A 12,958-nucleotide genomic window follows, 5' to 3' on the forward strand; every position below is an offset into this window, starting at 1 on the left:
TAAGACGAGAAGGCCGTCCAGTGGCATTTTATTAGTATGAGGATCATGGCATAAGATGTAAAGAGAATCTACTTTTATCACCCACTCATCTCACCAAAAGGGGCTTAGACATTGCTTCTATCCTTCTAGTATAGGGAGTAAGACCCGACAGAACATGAAAACATGACAAAACCCACCAAAGTGCTGAGACAGAGAACTGAAGTCAGAATGCAATGTTAGTACCACACAGACCTTGTTGTTCACACTTAAAGAACATGCACCAATCCATAAAGCGCACTCAAGAGAAACGAAGACTTCCACGGGAATTGGCTAGAAAATAGCCACAATTAAAGACTGTCCTTTGAAAAAGAAAATACACGAAGTCTTAGGATACTTGACTTGCTAATCAGAGCTCTGAAATAATGAACAACTATCTCAGGCTAAAAGCAAAGAACAAGTTAAGGGGGCATAAAAGTGGCTATGATAGTTGTGAAAGATACAAAACAGGGGCACCCGGGTGGCTCAGTCGGTTATGCGTCCAACTCTTGATTTCGGCTCAGGTCATGATCTCAGGATCTGGAGATCGAGACCCGGGCCAGGCTCCACACTCAACAGCGAGTCTGCTTGAGATTCTCTCCTTGTACCTCTGCCCCTTCCCTTCTCTCTCTCTCACCCTCCTCTAAGATAAATAAATCAATCTTAAAAAAAAGATAAACAAAACCAGTTTGAACTAATGCCTCATTCAGACTTGCCAAATATTTTTTCCAGATACTCAGTAAGGTACTAGACAGTAATAAAAGAATATGCTATATATAATTACTTATATCCAGTAAAGTTTATAGTCTTACTTAGGGAAATGGCTCCAATCATTGCTAAAATAAATCTTTCCACCTTATACAGTCTCAAGTTCAAGGACTTCCATTAAGAATTTTTTAAATTAGGGGTGCCTGGGTGGCTCAGTGGATTAAGCCACTGCCTTCAGCTCAGGTCATGATCTCAGGGTCCTGGGATCGAGCCCCACATCGGGCTCTCTGCTCAGCAGGGAGTCTGCTTCCTCCTCCCTCTCTCTGCCTGCCTCTCTGCCTACTTGTGATCTCTCTCTCTGTCAAATAAATAAATAAAATCTTTAAAAAAAAAAAGAATTTTTTAAATTAGGTATCTAGACCAGGTGGACTGCAAGTGAAAATCAGAGTAAAATATTTGGTGTCTAGAAAGAACAAAACCAAGGATTCAGCTCCCCTTGCAGAATCGTGCATTAGAGGAGCAATTATCTTGGCCTGAATATAGCCCTCACATTTTAATTCATAGTTCCCATAATCTAATCACAGATGATTTTCAAATAGAAATATTATTTCTGTGCTACCCTTATTTTTCCCCTACGCTAGTTTTCTTCAACATATATCACTAACTTCCACTTCATCTACATTAAAGATGCTCTGCAGGGACAGGGATAAAAAGATCCCATAAAGAAAGAGAGGACTGAGAATGACACAGAAAGGAACCCACACACACAAAAAACTATTTACAAAATACCAAAGGGAAGTGACTAGCATTGATCCTCATAAATAATTTTACATTTAAAGTTAATAGTGGATGATCTAATAGGAAAAAGAAAACAATGAAAGACATATATATATAGCATATATATATATATATATATATATGTCTATACACACACACACACACACATATATATACACCCTGATAGCAAATTATCTTCCATAAAAATACTTATCATGTTAGAAACAGAAATAATGAAATAAAAGATTTACAAAACCTCTAGAAATATTTGAATTCCTTACAATATGCTTCCCACTTACTAACATGTAAGTTTATAAATAAATAAGTTGTACATGGAAAGAAATTAAGTACAGGCTTTAAAATGTGTTTAAGCAGGCAGACTAGGCATGTGAGTGGTCTATTCTACTACAAATAGAGTCTATACCTTTTAAGTAAAAGAAGTTCATGTAAATAAAACCAAACACTAAAGTGTATTTTCATAATAAAATATATCTTATATTTAGAAAGTACAATTACATTTTTCCAATCCTCACAGATTTTTTTTTAAAGATTTTTTTTTAAATTTATTTATTTGACAGACAGAGATCACAAGTAGGCAGAGAGACAGGCAGAGAGAGAGTGGGGGAAGCAGGCTCCCCGCCAAGCGGAGAGCCCGATGTGGGGCTCGATCCCAGGACCCTGGGATCATGACCTGAGCCGAAGGCAGAGGCTTTAACCCGCTGAGCCACCCAGGCACCCCCTCACAGATTTCTTGATAATTATTCTTTCATGACTCAATAATTGAGTTTCTTCTTCTTTTTTTTTTAAGATTTCATTTATTTATCTGAGAGAGAAAGAGAGCATGTGTGCACATGAGTGGGAGGAGGGGCAAAGGGAGAAGCAGACTCCCCATGGGGCAGGGAGCCAATGCAGGACTCGATCCCAGCACCCCGAGATCATGACCTCAGCTGAAGGCAGAGGCTTAAAACTGAGCCTCCCAGGTGCCCCGATACAGTTACCTCCAAAAGGCAATCATTTAATTTAAGAATCAATGTCCAACCTCCATTATCTACATTAGCTTTGTACCCTAATTTAAAATAACTGTTCTCAATTTTGTTCCAATCACCTAGATATATCTAAAAACTTCAAATTCTTTGTCCTTTAATGTCAATTCAATGACTAAATAGTCATCCGGAAGTTCTCAATTCTCCATACAGTTTGTATCTTTCCATACTCAATTCTTTATTACAAAAATGGAGTTACATTTGTAACACTTTAATCCTAGTCTATATAAACAAACTGCTTTCCTGGTACCTATTCACAAAGGGATAGAATAGGCCGTGTAAGACATTTTAATACAAGGAATACAAGGAAGATAGAAGCATTAGCTTCTATCTTTCACATCTGAAAGATCTTCAACCATCACTCTGCTTCCTGATTATTTCATTTAACAACTCAATCTTTAATTGCCTTCTTTTTGCCAATAATTACTATAAATACATGGATTATAAAATATGCGAAACCAACCTAAAAGGAATTACATAAATATAAGTAGTATTTCCATACAAATCACTAGTAGGAACTCTGATGAATGGCTGACCTTAGATTATATTATAAGCTAAATTGTGCAGCCGAGTAAAAATGAGTAAAATTTATCATTTAACATCTATCTAAAAGGATGGCTACTACTTGACAGATCTTAATAATTAATAATACCGTTTCATGCCTCATTTAATAAGAAAAGATGCCAAAATTGATTTCTCTCATTTGATTTTTTTTTCCTTTTTTTGTGGCTTGCAAAGCCCACCACTGTCTCTTTTGGATTGGGGCATAGGTCATGAGAACTTCCAAATATAATAGGTTATAGCACCTACTGACTTTTCTATAGATTCAAGGAAGGACTCTGTCTAGGAAGTTCCTAGAGTCACCAAAATAAGAAATAGTCTTCCCATTATTCTAGTGCTTGTTTCATAGATTCATTCCCTGGCAACCAGGAGCAACTCCCAAATCATTTCTGACTTGTACATGCTTCCCACCTGGGACAAAGACACTCCTTCACAGCACCATGACAACCACGCCAGCAACACAAGCGCTTGGGATCGTGCAGGAAAATGAAAATCCTGAAAGGAAGCTAGAGATAAAGGCTTACTATTCCTTGTTTCCCACTGGTAGGAAGTAATTACAAAAATTACTTTAACACAAAGCTTCTGGTGAGTGAATAGTTTGTAATTTGATGGGAAAAGCTTAAGGGCCCAGGGATTAAATAAAAATTATGAAAAGCTGAATGATGTCATCCAAGTACAGCACCCCCTTTCCCCCCAAAGAGACTGCCTAAAGCAAACTTCTCATGGGTGACAATACAGACATTCTTCAGAGATGGTCAGGGCTATGTTTTGTTTTTCATCGGAGTTTAGGCTCAGATGATTGATTTAACAGTGGAGGTGAAGCTTATGACCGTTTATTGATTGAATAACCATGCTGCTACCAAATGAAATTTCAAAAACCAGTAAAATATAAAATAATTGTGTCCAAACTGAATGCACAGAAATGGATGTGATATCCATCCTCCCAAAGCAGAAATCAAAAAGAAAAAAAAGAGAAAAAATAGTGAAATTCAACTCTCCCCCCATAATGAAGGAGATAAGGTTTTTTTGACATGTTCTTTATCATCATCATGAACAGTTTATGTTTGTTGTTTAATGAAAAGGATGGGTGTTTCTTTGCCGGAAGCTGGCAGTACTATGTGTGATAAACACCTGCCAATTCTACACTGGGAGAGGTAGTTTATACTGCCAAGCGTAAAACCGTTTTTGGTCTTAAAAGAGTAATTCTAAAGGAGAGTGCTGCGTCTGTGATCTTACAAGTTCAATATATTTTCAAACAGTTCTTCACATTTTTCCACATTTCAAAAAACAATACAACTTCCTTATGAAGAATTAAGGAAAGAGAATCTGTGAACTATATGGAAATGGTTGCGGGTTTGTGTTACTGTTGGATCATAGCATTTATGTTCTCAACAGGTTCAAAGCTGTGAGTGACGTTTATTGAAAACCCAGATAAATAAGAGGATAAGGAATCAAAAGAGCTGTTTGCTTTTCATCAAGTGAAACAGCTTAGTGTTCTTGAGTGTGGTAGAAGACTATTATCTGCTTTACGTTTTGTTTTGTGTTTATGTTTTGAGGACTCAATGTCTTCCTCTCCCATAGCGATAGGTGGCGGATATCTTTAATGGACTTCCAATTCTGTGCAAGGAACACCTTCTGATTCTCGATATGAACTTGGAAAAGAGAGAGTAGAAGGCAAGCAAAGACACTCTAAGCATCCACAGGGGACAGGGACAAAACCTGTCCCCTGACTCCAAGCAAACCTCTACCCATCCCTTCCCCACCATGTGTGTAAGGGCCATCGTTCGCTGACTCTGACACATGATTATGAAAATATACTGTGCATTTTTTATTCACTCACTTTTCCAATGGATCTTTGAACTCAAATATCCAAAATTATACCCCCTTGTCATCCCCCATCAACCCTATTTCTGTTTCCCATTTTAAATACCTGAATTCTGGAAAGAGAATCTTCTCAGCTTTCAGATTAGTATTCTGAGTCACCCTTGTTCACTCTCTCTCTCCACCCCCGAGATAGATGGCATCAAATCACCTCATCAGTTTTACTTCAGTCTCAATCCAATTTGGCTCCTTCTCTCCATCTCACTTTTATCACTTCGTTCAGGACATAATTGGTTTTAATTTAGAACACTTACTCAAACTATGGAAATTAAATGAATGTCAGTTCTGAGTTGCTAAGCTGACAAAGCAACACATGTGGCCGGGCGATTATGGAGACAACTAGCAAAATACAGCAGAATGTTTATGTATAAGAGCCCCACTGGTGAAACTCTGTCCGGATGATTTGCTGTCAGGGAAATTTATGAAGACCATGGCCCTCAAATGTATTTCTAAGTACCTCTTATGTATTTTAATCCTCTTCTAATAACTTGTTGAAGAAAGACCACTTGTGTCTCGTACAATAATATCCTGAGTTGATCCAGACAAAGCACTATTTCATATGATACTGTAGCTTTCATTTATAAATCAATATACCGTCTAAACCTAGAATCTGTTCAGTGCTACATTTTAGAATGATGGAATAAGGTATAAAAATATATTCTTAATTTCACTTGGAAAGTATGTAGTCCATGAAAAAGCTTGGCTCTCGGTCTTGTGACCAAGAAGGTAAAAGAAGAATTTTAAAGTTATAATATAGTACTTAAAGTTCTGAATCTGAATCTCTTTTTACCCTAAAAAGACATTTACATTTCTGAAATATATGGTTATAATTTAAGAGTCTCAAAAGGAAGAAAATTGATAATCACTAGCAACTCAGTTCAATCAGAACTTCATAAATAAGAAAACAGAAGTTATTAAGCTCATACAAAGGTTTATCATAGAACATTCTACGTTATATATTGGGTGAAGTTTTAAAGCAATTTTGAATTAAGAAAGGAACCCCTCCTCCTTTGACTGATGATTGCTGAAAACCTTTCCAAAATGTATTTTATGGTCTACTTCAACTATAAAATAATCTTTTACTCATAATTGAAAAATTAAAAATAAAGTCTTCAGTGCCTGCATTCTTAAAAACAACACATTATAAAATCAGAGTTAAGTCAAGGTTGATGCTACTTGATATGTTAAATAATTTTCTAAATTAATGTCCCAAACTGCCTTAATCTCATCTAACTCTTTTAAATTTATACCCTCTGACTTCTAAATTATTTTCCTTAATCTAGTATCTAAAAATGCAATACGTATAAAACATAGTATTTCCCACAATTTTCTTATTCCAATTGAAAAAAAAAATCTCTCCTTCTCTGTAAATATTAGACTACTAAAAATTCCCAGGACTGCTATTTATAGAAATGGATACCCTTAGGGACTGAAATAGAGCAACAGAGTAAAGCTTGGTGAAACTATAGGTGTGATGGAAGGAGCAATTGGGAGGAAAGTCACAGTGCCTTATGCACTAAGGACGTCCCAATCCTCTTCTACAATTCTATAGCATAGAGGCTACACTTTACTAAAAGACATTTAACCACTACCTCACAAAAGATACTAGATATCATTAACAATTAAACTATAGAAACATTACTGCAGGGGTGCTTGGGTGGCTCAGTGGGTTAAGCCTCTGCCTTAGGCTCAGGTCATGATCTCAAGGTCCTGGGATTGAGCCCTGCATCGGGCTCTCTGCCCAGTGGGGAGCCTGCTTCCCCCTCTCTCTCTGCCTGCCTCTCTGCCTACTTGTGATCTCTCTCTCTGTCAAATAAATAAATAAAATATCTTAAAAAAAAAAAAGAAAAAGTAATGCATCCTACTATCTATCTTATCACATATCCAGTCTTTTGATTTAGAATGACATTTTTAAAACATGAAAATACAAATGAGAACTAATAAGAATGTATTCACAACATGAAGGCAAGCAATGCCTAACTGTTCAACTTTAATTAAAACTCCTAACGTGTAAACTTTGTACTAAGTTATTATCATTAATTATTAATAACAGTAACAGCTAGCACTGATTGCCTATCTACTATTATCGAGGGTTACACTCAACAATCTGCATGTATTATTTCTAAGACATTATAACTGTGCAACGTATTTGAATTCTTTGCTCACAGAAAAACTGAGGCTCAGACAGTTGAACTACTATTCTAAGGTCACAGAACAACTTGATGTTTCAGAGCTATTACTCCCATCTGCCTAAATATTCTCTTCCAATTATACCACCGTGACCCTTGAGGACGGGCACACATTTCACAGTATTGCATCTATTAATTCAGTGCTGTTGCTTCAGATCAGAAATTTCTCAAAAACTCTTCAGGCCGAGTTAATTTAAAATTTATTTTAAATTGTACTATTCCATTAGTATGGAGCATTAAAGGAAACGTGGTATCTGAAAATCAAACTAGGTAATAACTCTCAGGAGGCAAGATATCATGAATCTAGAATCTAGATGGTCAACTTAAGATTATTTATATTCCTGACATTTTTCCTGGGGGAAATTTCTATTATCTCTAATCAGATAATTGGCCTGACATAAGGAAATACAGACTTTTTGAAATTTGGTTAAAAAACATAAATTCTCAAATTTCCTTTCTTTTCCATTAAGGGAACTTCTACACCCAACTTATAAAAACATCTCTAATAACAAATTAGTTTCAGATTTCATTAAAACACACAAAATTAGAGAAGCTTAACATGCCATAATTTAATTGACTTGACTGGTCTAGCCTATTTTGAATTAAAATTTGGCAGAATCATTCAACTCATTCTCTCTCCCATATTGTAGAAAGATTTGCAAAATAGACCTTAAAGTCACATAGCATTTGTATTTTCAAATGTGCCTACCACATATCGATCGCTTTGCCATGTCAATATATCTTATTTTAAAGGTCTGAATAATATTAATAACTCATAATTTAGATACTTTTAGAAAGCAAAAATATTTTTAAGTTTTCACAGAAGAGAGAGAAAAGGCCATTTTAATGTGAAGCCTTAACAGAAATCATAAATAGCAAACAGACTGTCAACACAATAATGCACTGGAATAAAATAATAATAATACCAGTAACATCATATTCCGCTATGGGTTTCAAGAAAGTTGAGCCAAATTTCAAGACTTATGAACTTCTTTCACTATCTCCATATTATGCAAAAGCACATGATTATCACACTCTCTTAACTGACTGGGAGAGTTGTTTTCAAGGTATCTTAAAATTATGGTTAATTATTAAGCCTTGTCAAAGATACCTACCTCGGTATTGGCAGTCGTGGGACACGTTTCCGGAAGCCCATTCTACCGCTGATCTCTTGTAGACAACATGAATCCTTCCATTTTCTTCCTCCATCTGTTTACCTCTCTCCAAAGGTTCAATGAAATACTCATCATCATCACTTTTTATCATTCCAGCCTAGAGAAAGCATAAAATGTGTTAATTAAAAAAAAAATTTTTTTAAAGATAAAGTTTCTGTCATCTTTAGCTCATGAGTACCTTTTTATTTTTTTTTTAAAGATTTTATTTATTTATTTGACAGAGATTACAAGTAGGCAGAGAGGCAGGCAGAGAGAGAGAGAGAGAGGAAGCAGGCTCCCTGCTGAGCAGAGAGCCCGATGTGGGGCTCGATCCCAGGACCCTGGGATCATGACCTGAGCCGTAGGCAGAGGCTTAACCCACTGAGCCACCCAGGCGCCCCTCATGAGTACCTTTTTAAATGGCAAGTATATAACTTGTGAAAACTCATGCTTTTTCTTACACTTTTGGCTATAAATTTCACATGGTTAAATAATTCACATAAGATAGAAATTCATAAATGATAGGAATAAAATAATTCATATAAGGTATAATAAGAACTTTACATAGAGTAAGAATAAGAAAATTACACAATGTGTGCACTTCGTTAGACTGCAAAAGAAGTGCATTTATATATTCTACTTGGTATTTTATCTCTAAAAGAAATCTTACAGGGTTATGAAATAAACTCAACAAACATCTCCAATATCCCATAATCACCCATTGTAGAGCTGCTACCCATGCATGGCTAGTATTTTTTTTAAGTCATTTACATTTTCCTTCCATACCGCTATGGTAAGAGAACAATGAGTTCCTTTAAAAGCCTCTTTAAGTTTCAGTGGAAATACTGCATTTCCAATATTTATTAATTTGAGGAACTAACTCATATTTGTCCAATCTTCATCTAACACTTGATGATTTTATACCTATTTTTCCCTCCTCAAGCCCCATCCTTCCCTACTAAAAAAGTTATGCTTCATTCATTAATAGAGTCTTTTTTTCTGCTGTTTCATCTTTTATTTAGAAAACCCAGGACTATGTTCACTACTATAGCTGAATAGAAATGATGTCTTTTGTCTGAAATTTGCTCCTCATTAGGTATCAAGTCCACATTACAGTCAAATAGTTACAGCTCACATTTCCAATGTAAAGGTCATACATTAATATGTAGTATGAATTTAAATTTTTGTGCTTTTTATTTGAAAATTAAGTCAGAGAAATAATGTGTTAGTGTGGGAATTGTAATTATTTTGGAAACACATGTTGGATCTAGAAGTAAGTCATATTTTTCTTCTGAGGCCCTTGGCTTATTCTATATTTTCAAATAGGAGATTACGGGCTCTCGTGAAACATGGGCTGGGCCTTAGGGATGCTCATCCTTTCTAGCTGTTGATGTAACAGTTCTACCACTCTCTGTTGAGCAGCACAGAAATTAAAGATAAGTACGCCTTCCCATATGGCACTTGTTTGCAACAAATATGCTTGACGGTAGCTTTTCTGTTGTATTCGACTCTGTTCCCTGGTTTCCATTCTGACTTCTTCCACCTGGCATGCCCTATGCCCTCCTTCCCTGTGTAAGCGTCACAGAGAGGTCTTAGAAACTAGGGTGTCCCCCCACACACTTCTGCACTCACCCTGATGCTACGCACAAAATAGTCCTTGATTTTATGTGACCACGTCTCACAAGAAAACACGGCCACAGCTCCTTCGCTATGCTTAGCCCTTACCCTCCTGAAGAAACTTCTAGCTTTCCCTAAAAAGAACACTGAGCTAATGGGCATTGGATATTCATACTGGCCTTCGAGACCTAACTCCCATTTTCGGAGTTGTTTTCTCATCTGGTCAATCACTCTTCCTCTACTCCTCTACTGTGAAATGCAGTATTTTTTACAAGGGGCCTGATTACTCTTTACCCTTCAGAGTTGTTCCTACTGTCAAAGGATCTCCTCTACAAATAGAACTTGCAACATTTTTCTCATGCTTTCCAGTTCTCATTTTAATCTCTTTAGCATTGGTGTACCATTCTTATATCTCTTTTTACCAGTAATTTCAACATCATTATTTTTGCCCTTCTCAGGCATATATGGTTTCATAACATTCATAAAATACATTCAGACTAAACACAAACACAGTTCCATGTACAAGGCTTAAATGTACAGACTCATCACTAATGCCATCCATCAGTGATAGGCAGTATTAACTGGCTTTATCTTGAAAACACTGGTCTGTTGACGCACATTTAGTTGATAAATTGAGCTTTATCAGCAGGGGGCTTCAGTATTCCTCTTTATTCTATTTATTTCTATTTATTCTTTTCTTTGCACCAAATCCATCCAGTCACCATGTTCTATGAAGTTTCTTACATTCTAATACCATCCTTCTATTTCCACCACCACTTCCTTAGTTACAGACCTCATCAGTGCCCATGTGGATTTCAGAAACTGCCTCCTATCTTGAGATGTCCCATAAATCATAATGTTTCTCCCAGAGGAGTGCCTAACTGTAGATGGAAATAGTGGCCCATGAAACAAGTCTGAGCACTGGGCAACAGCTAGTGGGGACACTATGGCTCGTGATGGCGAGGAAGTAAGGATTAGCTCACATGCCTTTAAAAAACATTTCTACATACCTCCTACTGCAAATATTCAATTCCCAGTCCCCATGATATTACTTTCCCCACTAAGCCAGATTCCATTTCCTGGCTCTCTTTTCGCAGTTGGCTGTGAACCACGTTACTGTATCCTACCCAGGGAAGTAAGTGGTAGTGGTGAATAGGGCTAGCTCATAAATCCTCCCATATGGGCTTCCTTAGGCTGTTTCCATTATGACTGGGCAAACACAGGTAACACAAAAATTTAACACAGCTAAGCCTCTCCCTTAGAAGGCAATGAAAATTTAAGCCAAGTAGAGGTGGTATCAATGGCAAGGCAAGGCTGGGTCACATGACCCCTGATAACTCCGTGGTCAAAAAATCTGAGAATCTACCCTTTTATTCATTAATTTAAGCGAAGTTTAACTTAAAAAGTACTTTATCTAAAGCACCATACTAGACATGACAGTAAATAAAAGCGTCTCAAAGATAGGGTCTGTTTGCCCTCTAGGGCAATCTAGTCAAATAAACAAAACACATACCTAAAGGTATTCAGTGAGGTATGCTACAGAAAGTACATGATAGTACCCTTGAGGCTCAAATCAAGCGAGATTTTATTCCCCCACAAGTTTACTGGACACACAGCAAATTATCAGTAGGAGCTGTTCATTCTATATCCAAAATGACCTAAAATCTATTCCAACTGACATCTCTCTAGTCCCCATGGGGACTTCATTGTTCACGCTGTCTCACGATCTCATACAGCACAGCAGCCAAAATAGCTCTTGCGAGCTACCACATTATTTTAGACAAATGAGAATGTGGCCACAAATGGGTGGGACACGTGACGGCTCAACACATCAGGTACTTCATTCTCACTCACATAAAAGCTTGGGATAGTTCTTTAAAAAAAAAAAAAGATTTTATTTATTTATTAGAGAGATGGAGAGATACCACAAGTAGGCAGAGCAGCAGGCAGAGGGAAAGGGAGAAGCAGGCTCTCCGCTGAGCAGGGAGCCCAATGTGGGGCTCAATCCCAGTACCCTGAGATCATGACCTGAGCCAAAGGCAGCCGCTCAACCAACTGAGCCACCCAGGTGCCCCAAAAGCTCAGGATAGTTCTATGTCAGCTGGGAGGGGGCTCCATTCCACACAGCTGTGCAGGTGCCCACGTTCCAGTGGCTCTACCTTTCCAAGAGGGACTCCTCCCAAGTTTGCCCAGTCAGAAGGCAAACAGCACGAGGAAGCCCCCTTGGGGGGGTTGTGAGCCAGCCCTCATTGTGGGGCTACTCACCACCACTTACCACGTGGCTATGTTACCACTACCATTTACTTCCCTGAGTAAGATACCGTCACGCAGCTCAAAGCCCACTGCAAAGAGAACCAGGAAATGGAATCTGGCTGGGTGCTCAGGGAGAAAAGACAGGTGGGTTTTAATGAACAGATGGCAGTCTCAACTTCAAATAAGATCCTGCCACCCCTTCGCTTAAAACACTGCAACTGCTTCCCATGGTGCTCAGAACCACGCTCCTTATCATGGCCCCCAGTGCCAGCATCACCGGCCCTGCCCATCAACCTCAGGCGGCCCCACTCTCACCTGGCTTACTATGCACCAACCTCAGGGCCTTGGCTCGGCTCCATTTTTCCTTAGCTATGTCAAGCTCCTTATTGCCTCAGACTTTGAAATGCTATTGGTTCTACTTAGAAGGCTCTTCTCCCAACACACCACACTTTCCTTGGCGGGCTCTTTTTCATTCTCCAGGTATCAGCTTCACTGTGAATCCCTTAGAAATAAGTTCGTTATCTCTACCTACATTAGCTGGCCCCGTCTACATTAGGACCATCTCAGCTCATTCTTCTGACTCAGAGCCTTGTGCTCTTTGCTCTCATGACCTTTAACACAAATGTTGGGTCGTTTTACTTAAATGTTAAATGTATTATCCTCCATCTCCCCAAGAGCACTGTCTGTTCCTGAGGCTGACTCCTCATTCATCTTTGCCTCCATAAGCCCCAGAGCCACTGTTAGCAAGAACTAGGTCTTC

The 12,958-nt window shown here is 38.0% G+C and overlaps 1 protein-coding gene across 2 annotated transcripts in view; it reads right to left on the reverse strand.

Moving 5' to 3' along the window:
* ADAMTS3 (ADAM metallopeptidase with thrombospondin type 1 motif 3) overlaps positions 1–12,958 on the reverse strand; it is a 255,085-nt gene that overhangs the window by 131,994 nt on the left and 110,133 nt on the right. For both annotated transcript variants that reach the window (XM_047719492.1, XM_047719491.1), the window contains exon 4: positions 8,290–8,446. In XM_047719492.1, coding sequence (XP_047575448.1) covers positions 8,290–8,446 — 157 coding nt within the window. The remainder of the gene's footprint in view (positions 1–8,289; positions 8,447–12,958) is intronic.

The sequence above is a fragment of the Lutra lutra genome, chromosome 2, assembly GCF_902655055.1.
Source record: "Lutra lutra chromosome 2, mLutLut1.2, whole genome shotgun sequence".
Taxonomy (NCBI): domain Eukaryota; kingdom Metazoa; phylum Chordata; class Mammalia; order Carnivora; family Mustelidae; genus Lutra; species Lutra lutra.